The sequence below is a fragment of the Amphiura filiformis genome, chromosome 1 (genome assembly GCF_039555335.1).
Source record: "Amphiura filiformis chromosome 1, Afil_fr2py, whole genome shotgun sequence".
Taxonomy (NCBI): Eukaryota; Metazoa; Echinodermata; class Ophiuroidea; order Amphilepidida; family Amphiuridae; genus Amphiura; species Amphiura filiformis.
Window position 1 is genome coordinate 95,674,917 of NC_092628.1, and position 20,770 is coordinate 95,695,686.

Consider the following 20,770-nt stretch of genomic DNA (forward strand, 5'->3'; position numbering starts at 1 on the left):
TCTTTGTATGCTACTAGTACACACTCTAATGTTCAATATAATGAAGCAATTTTGTTTTGGCTTTCTTAGTTAATTAGCTACAGAAATTAGAAACGAGCGTTACGGACGTTACGCGAAAGTGCCTGCCATTTTGACAGATGGTACATATCGTTAAATCTCCATTCAGTTTTGTGTTTTATTTTTTCTGTTAACTATATTGAGCAAGCCCTGACTCCATTCTATGTAAACATGAAAAGCAAGTTTGAAATTAATACTCCTGTATCGTCCTACACTGTTAATTTAGTGTTACGGACGTTACATTTTATCTCAAATGTAACGTCCGTAACGTTTTTCATAATGAAAAAAAACTGTCAAGGTGCTTCCTCAGATTTTTTTTCTTTACTATCTTGAAGTAGGTCTGACATCAATCTATGGAGGCATCATTAGCAAATTTTAAATAAATGCTCCTGTTTTGAGCAATAATGTTCCAAAATTTTGTTACGGACGTTACAAAAGGCACTTTTGGCATGGAATTGGCCTGAGGTATAAGTGCGTTAGTGTTATAGACCTGACGGGGAAGTCCTCTTTTGGTCTATACGCTAGCGCGCTCGCCTCTTAAACCCAGGGTCATGGGTTCGAGTCCCGGCAGGACCGGAAGTGGCTCGAGAGGAGCAGGATACTTCCGTGAGGGGTTCGTGACAATATAATTGCTACTCAAATCTGAAAGTGAGTAGCAGTTTTTGCTACACAAAAATCGATCCACAGCATTCAGTCCTTCGTTTTTAAGGAGCGCAATTGCGCTAACGCTTCTTGGCGCTCCTGAATTCTGATCCTTTAGCGCAATTCACTGCGCTCCTTGCCCTGGACGGAGGCACGAGTAAACCAAACCCATCAATACGGCGCAGCGCATTGAACATCATAATAACCTATGCTACACGTACCACAGGTCTACCCCCCATCAAATGTCAATTGTTCAAATAAATTAAGTACATTTTCGCCCTAATATTCCATTTCTAGTCGCTACGATATATGGTCTCATTTCTGTATCAGTTTTGGTCCAAAACGTGGTCAGAAACAGGTGCAAAAACATGCACAAACTCGGCCAATTTCTAGCACATTTGCGTACTTCCGGGGACTTCTTAAATTAATGTGTTGTTGATGGCGCTAAAACATGTGGTGCCAAAATAATACAAAAAAAATTATCATTTCGATTTTGCCTTTAAAATTGCTTTTATTCAACGTAACAATAATATTAATAAAGGAAACGTAGATTATTTATGATAAAATAAACTAAAAATATTAAAAACTGACTTTGTGGAAAAATACACCACATCAACTCCAGTTGAGACCCTTGCTATATCAATTCAGGAAGCCTTGGGTAGTTTGCTTGACAATCATGTCCCATCCAAGACCAGCTCATCAAGATACAGCCAATGCTGGTTTGACACAACCACTAAGCGCATGTGTCGTAAGAAAGCCAGGGCTTTTAAGAAGGCCAGGCATACCAACAAGGCGAGAGACTGGCGTCGGTATCACAACATCAAGAAACAAACTCAACAGACCTGTCGCCAGACTTACAATCAGTACTTGTCAGACATCATTGACAGTGATCCTGATGGCAACAAGAAGCTGGGTGCTTTGGTCAAGTCCAAACGTTGTGACCAAATGGGTGTTGCGCCACTAAAGGAAGGCAACATCCTTCATTGTGATCCAAAACAAAAGGCTAACATCTTAAACAGACAGTTCTCCTCAGTCTTCACTGTTGATAGTGACTCATCTCTGCCTGATTTGGGACCCAGCCCACACCCTTCCATGAATAACATCAATGTAAGCTGTGCAGGAGTAACCAAACTTCTTCAAAACCTCAAGCCATACAAAGCAGCAGGCCCTGACAGCATTCCTGTGAGACTACTGAAGGAAACTGCAGAGCTAATCTCCCCTGCTGTCACCATGCTCTTCCAAGCATCCCTGAATCAGGGCACCATCCCATCGTGTTGGAAGAAAGCTCTTGTTGTGCCTATTTTTAAGAAGGGCTCCAGATCATCCGCCTCTAACTATAGACCAATATCTCTGACAGCAGTCCTCTTCAAGCTATGCGAGCATATTGTACAGTGTATACTGCTCTGTTCTACACCATCTCATAGACCAGAAGATTCTCACAGAAGCACAACATGATTTCAGGAAGCATAGGTCTTGCGATACACAACTCTTACTCACCATCAATGACCTAGCCAGGGGTCTTGAGCAGAAGCAACAAATTGATCTTATCTTATTGGACTTCGCCAAGGCCTTTGATAAGGTGTCGCACCAAAGGCTTCTTCTGAAAGCAGAATTCTATGGACTGCGTGGCCATACTTTGGAATGGAGCAAGAACTTCCTCCAAGACCGCACTCAGCAAGTCATGATAGATGGCCAGCGCAGCTCGGAAGCCAAATTCACTTCAGGAGTTCCACAGGGTAACGTGCTCGGCCCACTTCTCTTCCTGATCTTCATTAACGATCTCCCTGACAGCATCTCCAGTTCTACCCCACGGCTCTTCGCGAGACGATTGCGTCCTATACCGCAAATTACATCTGCTCAGGACTGCGTAAGTCTTCAGAAGGACCTTGACTCGCTTCAGGAATGGGAGAGATTGTGGCTGATGGAGTTTCATCCTTCCAAATGCCAAGTTGTTCGCATTACTAACAAGAGGAAACCCATCACTGGTTCGTACATCATCCATAACCACACACTGGAAGAAGTGACCTCAGCGAAATACCTGGGAGTACACATTGACTCCAAGTTGTCCTTCAACACCCATGTGGACACAGTGGTTAAGAAAGCAAACTCCACCAACGCCTTCCTGTATCGTAACTTTCGTCAATGCAGTCGCAAGATCAAGAAGTCAACATTTACCACCTACGTGCGGCCAATTGTGGAATATGCTGCAACAGCATGGGATCTACACACTCGCCGAAATGCTGACAAGATCGAGATGGTGCAACAAAGAGGTGCCCGGTTCGTCACTGGTATTTACGACCAAACCAGCAGCGTTACCGCCATGCTCAAAGACCTGCAGTGGCCCACTTTGGAGAGCAGACGCACCCAAAGCCGACTCGCTATGATGTACCGGATCCGCTACAACCTTGTTGACATCAACTGGCGTGATCACCTAACTGAGTCATCATCCAAGACCAGAGGGCACGGATCCCGATTCACCTTGCCGCACTGCAGCACCCAGGTATATGCCTCATCCTTCTTCCCCCGCACATGCAGAGATTGGAACAACCTGGCATTCGATCCTGCTCACCTAGCTTCCCTCAACGCATTCAAGTCTGCGTTGCTGGGGCCAACCACCTAGCCTGCACCAGAGGACCAGGACTTTTTTTACTTGCACCTGTATATATTTGCACCAAGATAAGGTTGTGTCACAACCTTGTTCCACGCATGTGCGCTTCTGCAGTTCGAATTATCTTCATCCAGATGAAGCAGCACTTTACCGGAAGAAGAAGAAGAAATCTCTTCACGAATTCACTCACCTTGCGAAGTTGTGATCCTACATCATCAGTTGAAACAAACATCTAAGTTTCCAAAAACAACTTTGCCATTCCTCAAAACTACATGTAAATTCATTAATAAAAAATTGAATTACTACTATTACCATTTACTATTATTACTATTTGATTTATGTCAACCAAAAGGAAATTTTTAAACCGCTGTATCTAGCGAGTCGAGTTCAGTTGACCAAAATAGTAGCTCCTGGTCACCACAGATTCATATCACGCATGCGTAATGACGTCAGTATCAAGCTGCTCATTAAATATTCATGAACTCGACCACATGATCACAATCGGTGGATCGGAGTAGTTGGAATTAACGCGACGTGGTTGACCTTACAGGGGCCAGAGATATACATATCGAGGGTTGACAAACAGAAGGCCTTAACTCGCTTTTGGCCATTTTGAGATTTTGGTACCAAAATAATCTGTAATAACCACAGATTCTTAAAATCATAAGCCTTAACTCAATTCAACGTGAATAATACTTGGTCACATCTCAATGCAAAATATAATTTTTACTAATTTTTCTCAAAAAGGCACTTTTTGAGTTAAGGCCTTCTGTTTGTCAACCCTCGATATTCATGTTTGAATGGCTGCTGGCTAAACAGCGGTGCGGATATAGTATTCATCACTGGGACTGAAAATTTTCAGACACGGAGACTTCTACAAATTCATCCAAAGGTAACCAAAGGGTTGGGGATCACATTTTTAACTATCACTAAATGTTTCGGAATTGAAGTCGGCTAAAAAGTAGACCATTTCGGGGACTGTAATTGGTGTACATGTCACATTTTGAACAGTGAGCGAGAAGTGACCAACTTGGCTGTCAGCACAAGTATTGGGCCTTGCTCAGAATAATACTAGATAAATGATTGACTAAATCATTGAAGAGGGGAGCGTGGGCCGAGTGGTTGAATTGAGGCGTTGTTGGGCAACAGACATCATAACCAAGATGAACTTTCGTACGGTCAGTTATGGATGAGAGAGGTACTTTTGCCAAGGATACACAATGTGCAATCAGCGTGTTGTGGTATGTCTTGTGCAAGAGGTGATGCATGTTTGTCGTTCTGTAAAAAAGAATCTAACTGACGAAAAATGACGAACATTTTATCATATTGTGAAAAACCAAGTAGCTGAGGTGTTAGCTCAATATGCCAGGAAAATGAACCGATGACCCCATGTTCACATCAATTTGGCTAAAAAAGCTGTTTTTACACAAAAGGGTGCCGTGATTTGCTTCTTGACATATCCTGTCAGCCAATTTGACCCCCTAGCATTACTGATCAATACCACTCACTGAGATTGTTGTTTATGTTGTCAATATTACGAAATTTAAAGAGCCGTAAAATTACGAAAATTTGCACTTTTCTTTGCATTACTGTCATATTGTGAAGTACCAAAATAGGGAAAGTGTTAGTTACCTTTGGAAAATATTTCTTGCTATGACCCATGTTGATTTTGGCTAAGTAAGTTGTATTTGCACTCAAAAGGGTACATGATTCGTGACATTTTTCACATTTCTTGTCTGCTAATAATTTGACCCCTAGCTTACTGAACAAATACCGCGATTTGAAATGGTCTATAGGATGTTCATCAGATCGACCTCTATGCACTGATACATACAGTGGTCCTTATAGTGGATGATATAGGTGCAGAAAGTGATTTGCTCATACCTCATTTGTATGGCCCAAAATTAAAAGAGAAAGCACTCCTTAAAAATTAAAATCTATTTTTATGCAAATCACGCATTAGTTAACCCGGTGCTGCTATCTTAGTACTCAGCAATACATGTATATTTGAATTTTCTGTTTACTAAATGTTGAACATATTCTGTAGAATTCAATATACAGAATACTAGTTAAAGTAATATTTTCAGTAGAAAGCAATGTATTTGAATTCATCCTATTGGTGCAGTGATATTGAATAATTATATTCTATAGATAGCAACTTATTTCACTCACATGTAGAATATAATTAATAGCAACATAGTTTGTTTTACTTGGTGCTGCTATCTTCAGTAGATAGCAATGTATTTTGATTCATTCTGTTCAGTGATGTTGAATATTCATCTTCTGTCTGACAACTTATTTGAATTCACAAAGTATAAATTTAGATTTACTTGGTGCTGCTATCTTCAGTAGATATCAATGTATTTTAAGTCATCCTGTTGGTGCAGTGATGTTGAATATTTATATTCTGTAGAGTAGATAGCAACTTATTTGATTCACATATAAAATATAAAAGCAACATAGTTTGCTTTACTTGGTGCTGCTATCTTCAGTAGATAGTAATGTATATGAATTTATATCCTGTTGGGGATGTTGAATAAAGTTTATATTCTGTAGATAGCAACTTATTTGATTCACATGTAGAATATAATAGCAACATAATTTGTTTTGCTTGCTATCTACAGACGGTCGCATGTCACAAATAGGTCACCCAAAAATGGAGGGGCCGTAACATGAAAATGCTTTCTTCGCACTTCAAGCTTGGTTTATTCTAAAAGTATAATACCTATTGTAGAAAGTTTGGTGTCATTTTGTAGATAATTATGTCCTTTATCAAATACAAAAAAAAACCCAAGTCAATTGGACAACTACTTTGAGAGTTATACTTAAATATATGTAACATGTGTCAATGGAGGGGCCGGGGCGGGTGAGCCCCATAGGATTGTACACAAAATTGTGAAAATATGGCAAACTTCAAACCTTTGTATCTTAAAAAGTACAACTAGCATGGACCACAAATTGCACATATATAATCCTGGACTGTAGATCTACCTCATATTAGATCAACTGTAACAAAAGATGTAACTAATTAATTGCTTAATTAAATGCTAATTAAGACAGTTTTCCCTATATGTTACTGTACAAAGTGTACACGTAATGCTCCGACATTTCTAAATGGCCTATCTCTTGCCTGAGACACCCTGCTTATTCAAAAGTACACATATTTTTAAGGAAATTTGATGAGGAGTTCAATTATGCTATTAGTTTTAGTGCCAGACATGGAGGAAAAAAGTTTTAATTGATAATGTCATACAAATTCTAAGAATTAGTTTACAATTTTTGACCACCCTGTATGTTTAACATAAGAGATACCAAAGTTTTTCTTCCTAATTTGTTTGAAGGGCCCATGCAATGTCTTTCTGAATCCATATTTATTTTGAGCTACATAGCTTTCAAAAAAAGAAAATATGGGGTTTACCATGACAAGAAAGATGCTAATGTTGTTGATCTTCCACCCTGTATATTTCTTACCCACCCTGTATTATGATGTTATACTTGGTTGATTTGGCATCCTTGTAATATAAGCTTTCTAGAAATATATACTTATAATGGTCTAAAATGTATTCATTAAGAGTTGTGTTGAAGTGAATCAAAATTGGTGATATTTTTATCATTTAACATTATGTTACACAAAAGATGACCAATTCATGACATGTGACCAGAATACAAATATTCAACATCCCCAACAGGATGAATTCAAATACATTGCTATCTACTGAAGATAGCAGCACCAAGCAAAACAAACTTTGTTGCTTCAGTAAAGAGATTCATTTGGTAGGATTGTTGAAATCATAAACTGGTATTTTTGTTAGCCAAATCCAAATAGAAATTACTCACGAATCTGAGCTTTATGCATCTTGGCTGATGGCTTGATCACAGATGAACTGGTCCACTGCTTTTCCCATGAGACTTGGTTGCTAAGGGCGCATCCTCGTTACCGGAAGTGATGTTGATTTTAGCAGTGGGTCATATACATGATCTAGAAAGTGTGCACCTTAAATCACGATTGAGTGAGTTTTGCCCTCCTTCTGATTTGGATGGCCTCCTGACTCTCCTCGTGAACGCATTAGAGTCTCTGTCGAGTAATTTGGCCCCTCCCAGTCGATGACATGGTTATCTTGCGCTATGTGGTCGGTTATTGCCGATTTGTGCTGCTCTGTGGTGGATAGCTTTCTGTTGGCTCTTGTAAAGTTCTTAGTCGCAATCTTGTCGGCGTCTTTCTGGTGTTCTTTCTTTCTTACCCCAAACGGCCTTCCAGTCTCTCCTATATAGGATTTGTTGCAACCTTTGCATGGAATGTCATACACGACTTCGCTGGTTTGGTCAATGCCCTTTTTGTCCTTGGGGTGGACAAGAATACTTTTGAGCGTGTTGGTTGGTTTCATGGCCGTTGTAAACCCATGTTTACGAAAGACTCTTTGGAGTTTCTCAGATGTACCCTCCACATAGGGTATTACAACCATGCCTTTAATTGGGTTCTCGTTTGTCTTTTCTGTGGTTTTGATGCTGTTGCTTTGTCCTTCATCTGTTGTTTCACCCTGTCCACTGCCCATCGGGGTATTCACAGACCGCCAGCGCCTTAATGATTCTTTTGCTCCTCCTCTTTTTGTCTTCTTCCTCTGTCACAATCTTGTCTTTTCTATCCATCAACGTCCTGATTACACCCAGTTTCTGGTGAAGTGGGTGCTGAGATTTGAAACTTAAATATTTTTTGCGATACACCAGCAGTTTGACCGTACCATCTTGTTTACGAATGAGCAAAGTGTCCATGAATGGTATTTGGCCCTCTTTCTCCTCTTCCATGCAAAGGTTGCAACAAATCCTATATAGGAGAGACTGGAAGGCTGTTTGGGGTAAGAAAGAAAGAACACCAGAAAGACGCCGACAAGATTGCGACTAAGAACTTTACAAGAGCCAACAGAAAGCTATCCACCACAGAGCAGCACAAATCGGCAATAACCGACCACATAGCGCAAGATAACCATGTCATCGACTGGGAGGGGGCCAAATTACTCGACAGAGACTCTAATGCGTTCACGAGGAGAGTCAGGGAGGCCATCCAAATCAGAAGGAGGGGCAAAAACTCACTCAATCGTGACGAAGGTGCACACTTTCTAGATCATGTATATGACCCACTACTAAAATCAACATCACTTCCGGGTAACAAGGATGCGTCCCTTAGCAACCAAGTCTCAAGGGAAAAGCAGTGGACCAGTTCATCTGTGATCAAGCCATCAGCCAAGATGGCGAAAGCTCAGATTCGTGAGTAATTTCTATTTGGATTTGGCTAACAAAAATACCAGTTTATTAAAACTTTGTTGCTTTTATATTCTACATGTGAATCAAATAAGTTGCTATCTACAGAATACAAATATTTGACATCCCCAACAGGATGAATTCAAATAAATTGCTATCTACTGAAGATAAGATAGCAACTTGCCGAATTTTGCACCCGGATCATCACAAAATTTGCCAGGTTTGTGGGACGATTTGGGGGGTTATTAATTAGGCCTGATTGTCGACAGTTGTCGACGTCCGCTTTTTAATTTTGTCGATTATCGACAATGAAAATGCTTGCCGATACCAGCGCTAGTTGAATATAAATTTATATTCTGTAGACTATAGCAATTTTTTAATCCATGTGTAGGAATAAAGGTAATTAATTTCTCTTGATGGTGCTGTCTGTCCTCACTAGATAGTAATTAATTTGAACTCACATCAAGTAATTAAAACTTGATGCTTATATGTCTTTGATAGATATTAATTGATTTGAATTCATCCTTCTTCTTTCATTACTGTGCATAAACCTCCTAGGAGTATATTTGCACAAATGGTGGCACGCTCTCTGACACAACAGGCATGAGACTCAAAGGCATAAAAAGTTATTATAATTATACAAGTTAAAAACAGCCTGGAAGGTGGCTTTGCTGAAGACGACGTCCTTGACCCTGGTCTTGAAGATGTTGACAGATGGTGAATCAATTGTTCAATGATGTTGAATTTTATTTATTTTGAATTCACATATATTGTATTTGTAGTAACATTATTGTCCATACATTTTAAGTCGCTGGTAACCAGTATTTCAAAAAAGGGGGTAACTTTGAATTGATGTGATGGGATTCAATTTTATTCAATATCTATGCTGACCAACAGATCGTTCTACGGTTTCACGATTTAAATTACTATGTCCGATATTGCCGAGAAGGTATTGAGACAAACAGCATGCATGTGAAATGTTCTAAAGGTTAATGATCGAGGATGAAAAGAATAGATTAACTTTATCATGTTTGTCTCCCTATGCATGAGCGCTCATGAGTGCATATATTTTTTGGGCCTTTACAATATTTTCTTATGTCCTTGATTAGGTATGAGGTATATTAAAATAAAAAATAGTTATATTAAATGAAATCCTAGCACAAATAAATCGTCTTCATTCAATTGTCTATACTGTGTGCATTTGTGCTCTCTTTAAAGCAAGTAGAAATAGCTTGTCAACTTTCAACATGGTAACATGTTATAAAGTATCTATAAAAGATATAGCTCAGCGGCCAACAAAAAGTAATTGTCTAGTAGGCCCTATACGAGAAACAAAATTTTCTCTCTGAATTGGCCGTATTTTTACGTGTAAGGAAATCAATCGCATTATCGTGTTCACTCTAGCGTAAGTTTGGGCCCTATTTAACTCATTGGACCGTTCGAAAGGACCCCCCGCGACTGTCAAGGAAAAATGAATCAAGTATAACATTGTTACTGTACATGCTAATGTCTTCAGTAGATAGCAATTTATTTGAATTAATTCTGTTCACTGACAGTAAATATTTATCTTCAGTACTGTAGACATGTAGTAAATTACTTGAATTCACATTTACTTTATATATTCCACAATATTGTCCAAACACAAGTTTGTAAATTTGCCATTCACATGATCAAATTTAGAAATAAGATCCTCAGTTACAGGGTCAGAATTTTGTTTCATAGTGCGAGAATCAATTTTGATTCTTACAGAATAAATTCGCGGGAATCGTTTGATTCTCGCAAATCAACTTCTGTGTAAACTACAAACGTTTGCGAGAATCAACAAATTCAACTTTGATTCACACAAATCTGTTTACGAGAATCTTTGCAAGAATCGATTCTCTGATTCACGCCGAAATTCTGACCCTGAGTTATCATGGTTATTAGCAAGATCTAAAGATATATGTACCCTAATTAAAAGGGGACGATGTACTTTGTGTACATGCTCTGAACAACCTTGTATGGCTTACCATATTCCATCCACATTATAGGCACGCTTTATATCGATGTTTCATTTTATTTTAATACTAAAGTACATGTAGTACTTTAGTACAAGCTTAACCCCATTTACATTCAACTATGCACATGCACTCAAGATATTGGAAACTCTAAGTAAGCCTTCACTCTGAATCGCCATATAAGGCTTCTCATATTTCATCCACATTATGCATGCTTTGTATCCATGTTTCATTTATTAAATCAATGCTAACTACATGTAGTACGATTTTAATGCACTTCATGGTTAACTAAGCAAGACAATTTTACGTTGACGTAGGAGAAGATCAATTACAATATCAGATTTAAAAAGATGTTATAAATCAGGTTCCAAAAAGAAACAGACAACAACAGCAAAGAAACAACTGCAATTTTAACTTAGGAGTAGATAATATATGAAAATAATCTTCAAAAACAGGTGTGTTTTTCCAAAACGTTTTGTTCTGTGTCTCAAGAATGGCACTCTTACGGGTATTGAGCTAGTTTGCTACGGTGTCATGCACAGATTTAGTTTAAAATGATACAGGATGTGTAGTTGGGTAAGAAAAACTTGCTTGCCAAATCTTAATTTTTGCCAACAAAGCGTTTTTGAGTTATGCAATTTTTTATCATTAGGAAACCCCATTGACTTTGCACATAAAGTGGTTTTGACACTAAGCTTCGTTCACTAAAATTGGTAAAAGTTTGAAAATAGATACTATGTTTAAATATTATTTTTTATCCTTTCTATCCCCTTTATAGAATTGCTTTTTTGATCTTTTTATTACAAAAATGTTACCAAATAATATTAGTGACTTTTTTCCTATATATTGGCTAGTAATAAAGGGGATATTTGAAGGTAATGTTAGTACTTGCTCAAATTTTCTTGATTTGATCTAGAAACACTGAATGACCCAATTTCATAATTATTGTCTGAGGTAACCATAGGGCCAATTTTAACAAACAAGGTGTCATATGAAAGGTTATTAAATTTTTTTATTAAACTTTTCTCGCCAGCTTTTTTTAATTAAGTGTTTCTATTTTAAGTTATGGGTGTTTCTAGATTTCCCTAATTTAAAAATAGAAAAAATGATTTTTCTGGCGAGAGAATTTAGATATTAGGCTTATTAACCACCCCACAAACTTTGGAAACCATATCACATTCTCTCTAGGCTAGCAATAATTATTTGTAGAAAGTGAAAGGGAATATTCAAAAATAAAGAAAAACATAAGAAATGTTTAAATTTTCATGAAACATTAAAAATAAGTGGAGTAAAGACTTATCTTAAATTGGTTATATATTTGATATGGATACATAATTCTGATTTGATATAGTGGCTATTTTCCTGCATGGGCCTATTATCCGATGATCCTACCTTAAATGCAAAAGCAAAAATGTAATAGTGTGTAATAAAACTAAATAAGGACATATTTTCTTGCTCTCTTCTACATGTATGATAAGGGGACATTGTGTGATATTAAGGAGAGGGTGGTTTATGTGGTACTAAAGATATAACCTAAAATTTACAGCAACTGTACATTGTTAAATTTCATTTGAGTTCACTTCTGGTAGTACCTGTGAATCAAGGAGGTAGGCTTCCTCTGCAGAGTGTTCTGCCCAAATAATGTTTTGAAGGAACAAGCTTTCAAATGAGACCAAATTCATTATTGTGCTACAAAGTACCTTGTACGAACTTTTTGACCACCCCTCGTAACTTCAACCTGTGAAATGAATAACAGTTGGTGTGTTTCATGTAACAGTTTACTACCAAACTTGATAAAAATAATGCTGCTTAAAAATCATTAAAAATTACTTAATGTGTTACATCTGTGGTACACGTATGCAGAAAACATTACTAATTGTGACCAATAAAATTTAGCCAAAGTTATGCAAATGTATTTTAATGCTTAATTAATGCCATTAATTTTTTTCTGAGAATTCAAACAGGAGTAAATTAAGGGCACTAAACCATATATCTATTTGGTTGTGTGAAATCATATAGACCTCTTCATTTGGTCGTTTATATTGGCTCTTAAGAGAAGTGGTATGAACGTTTGGACAGTATTTATTGTGGGACATTAGAGCACATCAGACATATCGAATTGCATTCTGAATACGAAGAATGTCCTGATGATATCAAATAATTTTGATTTTTTGAAATTACTTGCAATGTAATACACATTTTATGGCAAATCATTAAAAATTGATATTTTTGATATATTTAACAGTACTTGAAGTAAACTTCTGATGATTTATACTTAAAGTGTATGTAGGTGGGAGGAAAAGCCGACGATCAATTGAAAATGTTGACCTTTTGTATTGAAGATATGGATTTTTTTCCCCAAATCACCACAAAAAATAGGTCTTTTGGGGGGAAAAATCCGTATCTTCGATATAAAAGGTCAAAATTTTCAATTGATCACGGCTTTTCCTCCCAGCTACATACACTTTAAGAATATATCATTAGATTTATAAAATTTATTTCGAGGACTGTTATATATCAAAAATTTGAAAAATATCAAATTTTAATAATTTGTCATAAAATTTGTATTATATCGTGAATTTCAAAAAATGCAAATTATTTGATATCAGAAAGACATGCTTTGTATTCAGAATGCAATTTGATATGTCTGAGGTGCTCTCATGTCCCACAAAAAATACTGTCGAAACGCCATAAACGCTCATTCTAGATCCCTTAAGACATAGAAGGAGAGTAGGCAGTTGAGATTACCAGTGTGTCAGCTATGAATTCAGGTACTACACTGGTAAAGTTTTCACAGATTACCGCAAGGTCTGGTGTCTAATCCTAATTAAGTCCTGATTTTGTCTCTCTCAGATTAATTTCAGTTTGCACTTGTCTCATAAAATCATTTAAATCATATTTTTTGGGCATGAAATATTTATTTACTGTCGTCACATATATTAATTGTTTCTCACATTGTCTTGCGCTCTGCTCTGGTACTTTGACCTTGGTGAAAATAAATTGAAACTGAAACTGAAAAAAGCATATGCTGCTTCATTTCATCATATTTGATACAAATTGGAATACATTGGAATTCGTAGAAATTTGACACAAAAAAAATCAATGTCATGTGAAAATTGCTTTCTACAGGTGATAGAATTATTGCTTGCTTGCTTGCTTACCTACTAGCTTATTTTGGGTGAATAAAGATGGCTTCCTGACAGCTGAAAGAAAAAGCTTATTTTGGGTGGTTGTCGAACCACAACAACTTAACATATTCTCCTACTCGAAAATATATAAGGATTGGTATCATCATTTACACACAAAAATCATTTACATGCACATCTATGAATGTAAATTTAAATAATTAGCTGCTATCTTCATGAGCTGCAAACAGTGTTACACATGATACTTTACATTGATTTAATTCGCTATATTATAAATCTATTATAGAAGATAGCAGGATCCTAGGAGCGCTATATTGGTAAACAAGTTTGTGATGGATTCATTCCTTCAAGACAACAATGAAGTTGGCATATTAACGGTATTATTTTCTTATGGAAAAGTATAGTTTTTGTGATAAATAGTATTTGAACTGATCAAGAATGATGACGAATAATGAAGGATGATGTTTAATTTTTTAAAGCGCTTGCCTCTTTGGCTTTTGTTGAAAAGGCGTCCAATAAATGAGCTTTATAATATTAATAATAATAATTAAAGATTGAAATTTAGTTTTTAGTATCCTTTTTGTGTCATAAAAGATAGGGAGGTCCAATATTTTATTGTAGTGGAAATGGCGCATACACGCAAAGTCGCAAACAGACAAAAACTTGGCATTCATGCATGTATATATGTACTAGAAATACTGGAGTTGCATCACAACACAAACACACAACACACATATGCAAAAATGATTTTATAGCATGCAATGACAGGTCGGTTTAACTGCAATTGTGAAGAAATACCCCTTAAAAAAGGTAATGTAGAATATCTCAAAGAGTACCCCATGGAAAAGCTTTATAGTGCAGAATGTCCCATATAGAGCCCCATCAACCTAGAAAAATATTGCCTCCGTACACAAGTTTTATCCGGAAAATTCCCTGTGTAAATTATGATACACCTCTAAGCACCTCTCTGAAGAGAGACGTAAAATAAACCATCATATATAGAAACACTGTCAAAGTAAATTATGTGCACTACAACTCTGTTTGCCGAGTTTTAGATCCAGTCTAGTTTGGACTCAGCTGTTGTGATAGCAGGTCTATGAAGTAAAGTGTTTTAGATATGTACAGCAGCTTGCGTAGTTCCCAGCATATGGGAATAAAATGTGCATGTGGCAGTGGAGCCTCTTCACATTAGTAAGCTATGACTACCTGCTAAATAACGCACTCTATGCTGCTTTGATTTCTGCGGGAAACCAGCAGCGTATAAATTACTGATTTTTAACTTTATACGGCAGAAGAACAAAAATTAGGGATTGGTCAGTGAATATTGATGAAAGTGATAATGATTGGCTGATGATTTTGTGTGCTTTTCACTTAAACTTGATGTGCAGTATAAACATATGTCAGTGTTAAGAGTTAAAATATTTCCTGGTGGCTGTATTGTGTGTACGTAAAGTTGAATGCATAATTTGCACCACTCCAGTATGGTTTAACTGAACACCTGACTTCGTATGTTTATATTCAACACAAGAACCATGCTGACTTTTTATTATGCGCTGAGCTAATTATCTAGTTCAGTGTAGCTAGCGACTGAATCAAGCCTTAACAAGGCACTCGGAAGTAAGCACTGACCTTGGGGACATTTGTGTACCATGTAATGCCGGGAGTCAATCTGGTATTTATAGCTCATCACCTTGTAACATATTCAATATTTCAACATCACTGTAAAGTGACAAGATAGCATCATCTTCATCTGTGAATACATTGGGATGACATTATTGGTGAGACTAAACTGAAACAGATGGATTTATCACAGTGGTAATCGCATCACTGCAGCTGATATCGACACTGATCGTATTAATAGAAATGCCGACACTGTAATTGGAAATAAACAAGATTCTTGCTGGAAACGTCCTCTATAATAGCATATTGTACGGTAGATAGGTAGCATCGTTGGCAACCAGTTTGACAGCAGTGCTGGCACATGTGTAAATACACTTTTATTGCCAGAATGTTATCAATCAAGATGTGATCAGATGAGCACATGGTGCAGTTGTTTACCAAACCATTTATATTGATATTCAGAGGATCAGTGCATCATATTCAAGTGCGCTGGTATGGAGTAGATAAATATGATTGTCATCTGAATTTGTTATTCTTATTGGTTTAATTTGTTGACAAAACACAGCGATGTAACAAAGAGAAAGATATTTCAACAAGATATTGTAATACTCGAGCAAATTTGTGTGCAATATGTTATGAGAAAGAATTGATGAGACAACATTTGGTGAGATATTAAAGCATGGCATCAGGTAGTAGCTCAACACAGTACCAGGCCTTGTCTGAAGTGGCTGCAGCAAAGGCGTCAGAGAGTGCTTTGGCAAAGGTGATTAGCATATTGTATAATATGTAATACTAATGGTTTTGTCCTTGCACTTAGTTAGCGAAGAATCATGTATGATATTATAGATGTTTGGGACTGGGTTATTGCTTTTAATTGTTATCTCTTACTATGTATTGGCATCTGAAAATGAAAAGGTAAATTGACAAATCATAATAGTCATTGTAGAATAGTCTTCCTTTAAGGTGGTACTACGCCCTTGATAAATTTGTGACTATTTTTGCATTTTCTCAAAAATAATAACACACTGGTAACAAAAGTTATGTATATTATAGGGGCATAGAATCTAGTTACTACACCAGAATTTCAGTGACTCAAGACAAGTCATACATTATTTATGATAAGAAAAGAGGTACCGCTAGAATGTACCTTTTTATATATAATGAACCACTTGAATCACTGAAATTTCACTGAAGTAATTGGATTCCTTGCCCCTATATACATAACTTTTGTTACCAGTGTGTAGTTACTTTTTGAGAAAAATGCAAAATTAGTCCCAAAATTTATCAGGGCTGTAGTACCATGTTTTAAAACCAAGCTAGAAACAGAAGTTTGCTAAATACAAGGTCAGATGAGATCTACTTTTATATGCCTCATTTCCTTTCCAGTCAGAAAAGGTCCATGTTCTCTAATCCACTCTCTTCTACTCTGCCCTTAAATGTTGTTTCCTTCTATATTACTCTTATTAACCTGGACCTTATTTTTTAATGATTTGGCAAGGCCAGAAAATGACGATGTTTTTAAACTAGTTTACAGTAAGCTTTAAAATGATACCTAAATTATATAAATAGCATCAATACTTTTCAAAAAATGGATAATTAAATGATTCCTTGATATTTTTGCTAATTGCTATTCTGAGTAATGGGCCAATTAGTTTCCTGCCTTACACATAATTGAATAGGGATTATCATAGTTCAACTGTTAATTATTGATAAAATAAAACTCTTTTTTAAAAGTACTTACAAGGATTTGAAGGTCCAAAATTTGATTTTTTTTATGGGAATGTCAACTTTAAAGGCCTATATATAAACATGCCTGGCGAGTGCGACTTGTTCCGAGTTTTGTTGGAGCTGGTCACATATGTGCAAATTCTCTAAACGGATTACCTTATACACATTTCCACCATATGGGCTTGTAGGTTAGACTCGCTCAGTTAGATAACATGTCCTGAGTAGGGACAAATCGTTCCATTAAATGACAATTAATGCAAATGTATGCATTGGGTGTATTATATTGTACTGGCATGGATAGAATGCTGACCAGGTGTAACAGGTGCAGTAATTGTATCTGTGCTACAGTCATCTAAGCACTATAGGCTAAAAATGCTCTCATTCTAATGGTTAAGTTCAATACCTTCCATGCAACTATCATGGATCAAGAATTGAACTTTAAGTTTTGGAGTATGAGTTTTTGTACTCAAATGTCATGCTTTGGATGTTCAAAGATGGTTACAGAATGGAGTGATTTATCCTTGATATCCATTAATGTTGATGTTTATTGAAAAGTCTACCTCTTCCAAATGCAACATGATACCGTGCTCTTGAAAGGTCCAGAATGTATGAGAAGGTATATTAAGAATAAAATACTGGACTGACCTTTCGAATTTTCATCCAATCTCATTGGACTTCATCTGGCAACTGCAAAGATACTCTGGTATTGATCGTAATTGGAGACTGGTCATGTGTCAGTTGGCAAGGCATATTGACAATTGATGAATCCCATGCATGTGAAAGTTGGAATCTTAGACCCCTCTTTTTTGATGGATGGCTTCTCCAATAATATACATCAACAGTCCAGAATGTATATTTTATGACTAGGTATACAATACACATATTATGTTGCAAAAGTACTTTATTAGCTATCAGCTATCTACTCCTGATAGCAAACTACTTCAACAACAATCTACTCCTGATAACAAACTACTTCATCAGCTATCTACTCCTGATAACAAACTACTTCATCAGCTATCTACTCCTGATAGCAAACTACTTCATCAGCTATCTACTCCTGATAGCAAACTGCATTATAAGCTATCTACTCCTGATAGCAAACTACTTCATCAACTATCTACACATATTAAATTTGGATTTTATTTGGCTTTCAAAAGTTGGGGGCCACAAGTCTCAATTCCCCTGATTTTGGTTTACCCTGACTGGCTGACAAAAGTAGGCCTGCTCCCCCCTTCCATTGCACATGCATGACCTGCACTATGTATTACCGTACTGACGCGAGTATAGTCCCACCCCGTTTTTGGGTGAACATTTTTCAAAATTGGGGGTGGGACTATACTCAATTCAAAAAAAAAAAAAAAAAAAAAAAACATTTTGCATTCAAATTCAATGCATTTTGAAATCATTAATAGAGTATGACATGAAAACTATGTATCAATTTTCATATAAAAATACAAAACATCTTGATTTTTTTTTTTTTTTTTTTTTTTAATTTCTGAAATTTTTCGAAAATTTGGGGGTGGGACTTTACTCGAAGGTGGGACTATACTCGCGTCAGTACGGTAATACAAATAAATATGCAGAGTTTAGTCTTCCCTTCACGATAGGTGCTAATCTAAAACATGGACACTCTATATGGGTTAATTTTTTTTTTAATGAAACAGCATTTTAAAATAGAAAAGGCAACCTTGAATTTTTTAATTGATTCCATTAATTTCAATGATTTTAGGTTTTTTTGTCTGGAGTGATACATGTTCATTGGTAAATGTACGGTACTTTGTTAAATATGTTTAGTGATACAGAAAAGGGACTATGTTACACACAAATGTCATTTAAAGTGCAGTGTAGCAGTCAGGATTATATCCTTTTTTTTGCCAAATGGTGCGGAAAATTGAAATTTAATTACTATTTAATGGTTGCTGTTTAAATGGCTTCTATGGTTAATGAGCAGGAACTGCACCTAGTATACATTTTACATTTGTATGTATTTTGATATTTTCAGCACACTGTCATTAAATGATTTTTTGATTGTGTGTATGGATACATGTATATTTCCTATTTCATAAATTGTGTTTAATGATATATTATTGTAAATGCATTCATCAGTGGTACAATATGATAGAAATCAGGAAAGTGTTGTGACGAGTGAAACTGACAACATTCACCATGTGTCGCTAATGGATAGGACAATAGTTAACATTGTTCCCCAATGCATCCATCCACATTATTTACAATTTTGCATTTTGTGTTTGTGTATGTGGGAGGGGGACAAGGGGCAGGGACTTAAGTTTTTAATTTTGTAAGACAGTAATAAGTAATATTACCCCCCCCCCTCGAAATAATAATTTGCGTACATTTGACCAAAGATACTCCAATACTAATCAAATTGATACATGTTCATCAGCAATTAGAATTGTTGACACAAATGCAAAACACCTGTTGTGCTAGTATAATGTTTGTAATAATTACCTAGGGCAGGAAATGCAATATGAAAATATTATCATTTGTAGACCATCCAAAGGGATACCTTATGGCAGCATGTGTGTGTGGGAGGGATCAGTGTACTAGCCACACCATAGGTATCTACTTCAGGGGAGGCTAGCAATGTGAGTCCTAACAATGTAATAGAGATTCAAATAAATTGATGTCTACAGAAGATAGCAGCTTCAATACAAATTATGTGGGGGGGAGGGGTGTGTGCATGTGTACAAGTAGGGGTGCAGTTGTACATTATGGTGTATGTGTATGTAGGGGGTGTGTATGTGCAGGGGGGCATATTGGCTGCAACATAGACTGTTTTTGTCTTTTATTATATAAACTTATTTATGTTTTGTCTTACTAGCTTTTTAAAAGTGCTCCTTTTTTTGCATTTATTCTTTTGTCTTATCCAATTTTATTTTGCTGAATATATTGCAAAACTTAACAAGGACTCAGTAAAAGTGTATTTTAATAAAAAACTAACAACTTCATAACATAATTTTAAATACGCCTACCTGTAAATCAACCATCATATACAGATACAGCAAACACATCCCCCTGGCACTGGCATCACAATATATTGCAGGAGAGTATTGAGATATATCTAATTTACTTGACATTATAAAGTGGATGATAAAAAAAGGCAGTGATGGAGGTTTGGGAGCGGATGACAACCTTGAACTATTACATTTGTCAGATCTACGTGAGATATTAAATCTGCATCAATATGGTTCATCCAAAAACCAGATCAATGTGATTTTGTAACATATATGCTTTAGGACTCGACTGTGTTTATCATGGTGCACATTGCATGCAGTCAGGCCATTGGACATTAAATCTGCATCGATGTGGTTCATCACAAAACCAGATCAATGTGAACTTATGTATGTAATAGGCTTTGGGTGGTGTTCATGGCATGGCATGGGTACAATTCTGGTTTACCCTGCACACCCTGTGTTTTAAGTACAATTCTGGTTTACCCTGCGCATCCTGTATTTTAGGGTTAGGGTTCTTGGAGTTATACTTGTGCGCAGGGTATACCAGAATTATTCCATGGCATGCAGTCAGGTGTGTGTGTATGTGTGGTTGGAGGGGATGGGTATGATGTACCCTCCCAAATCTACTAAAAAGGTCCACTTTATTGCAAATGTATGTTAACATTTACTTTTTAGTAAATTTTGTAAATGTTTAAGAAAAGGCCCTTTATAGGACACTTTTTGATGGTATGGAAGATATAC

The 20,770-nt window shown here is 36.5% G+C and overlaps 1 protein-coding gene across 3 annotated transcripts in view; it reads left to right on the forward strand.

Moving 5' to 3' along the window:
* The window catches only part of LOC140167656 (transmembrane protein 134-like), a 44,340-nt gene that overhangs the window by 2,123 nt on the left and 21,447 nt on the right, over nucleotides 1-20,770 (forward strand). For 2 of the 3 annotated variants that reach the window (XM_072190955.1, XM_072190963.1), the window contains exon 1: nucleotides 14,800-16,089. The exons of the other annotated variant lie outside the window; for it this stretch is intronic. In XM_072190955.1, coding sequence (XP_072047056.1) covers nucleotides 16,006-16,089 — 84 coding nt within the window. In that variant the 5' untranslated portion in view covers nucleotides 14,800-16,005. Of the gene's footprint in view, nucleotides 1-14,799; nucleotides 16,090-20,770 lie in introns of those variants that run through there. 3 annotated transcript variants of the gene reach the window in all.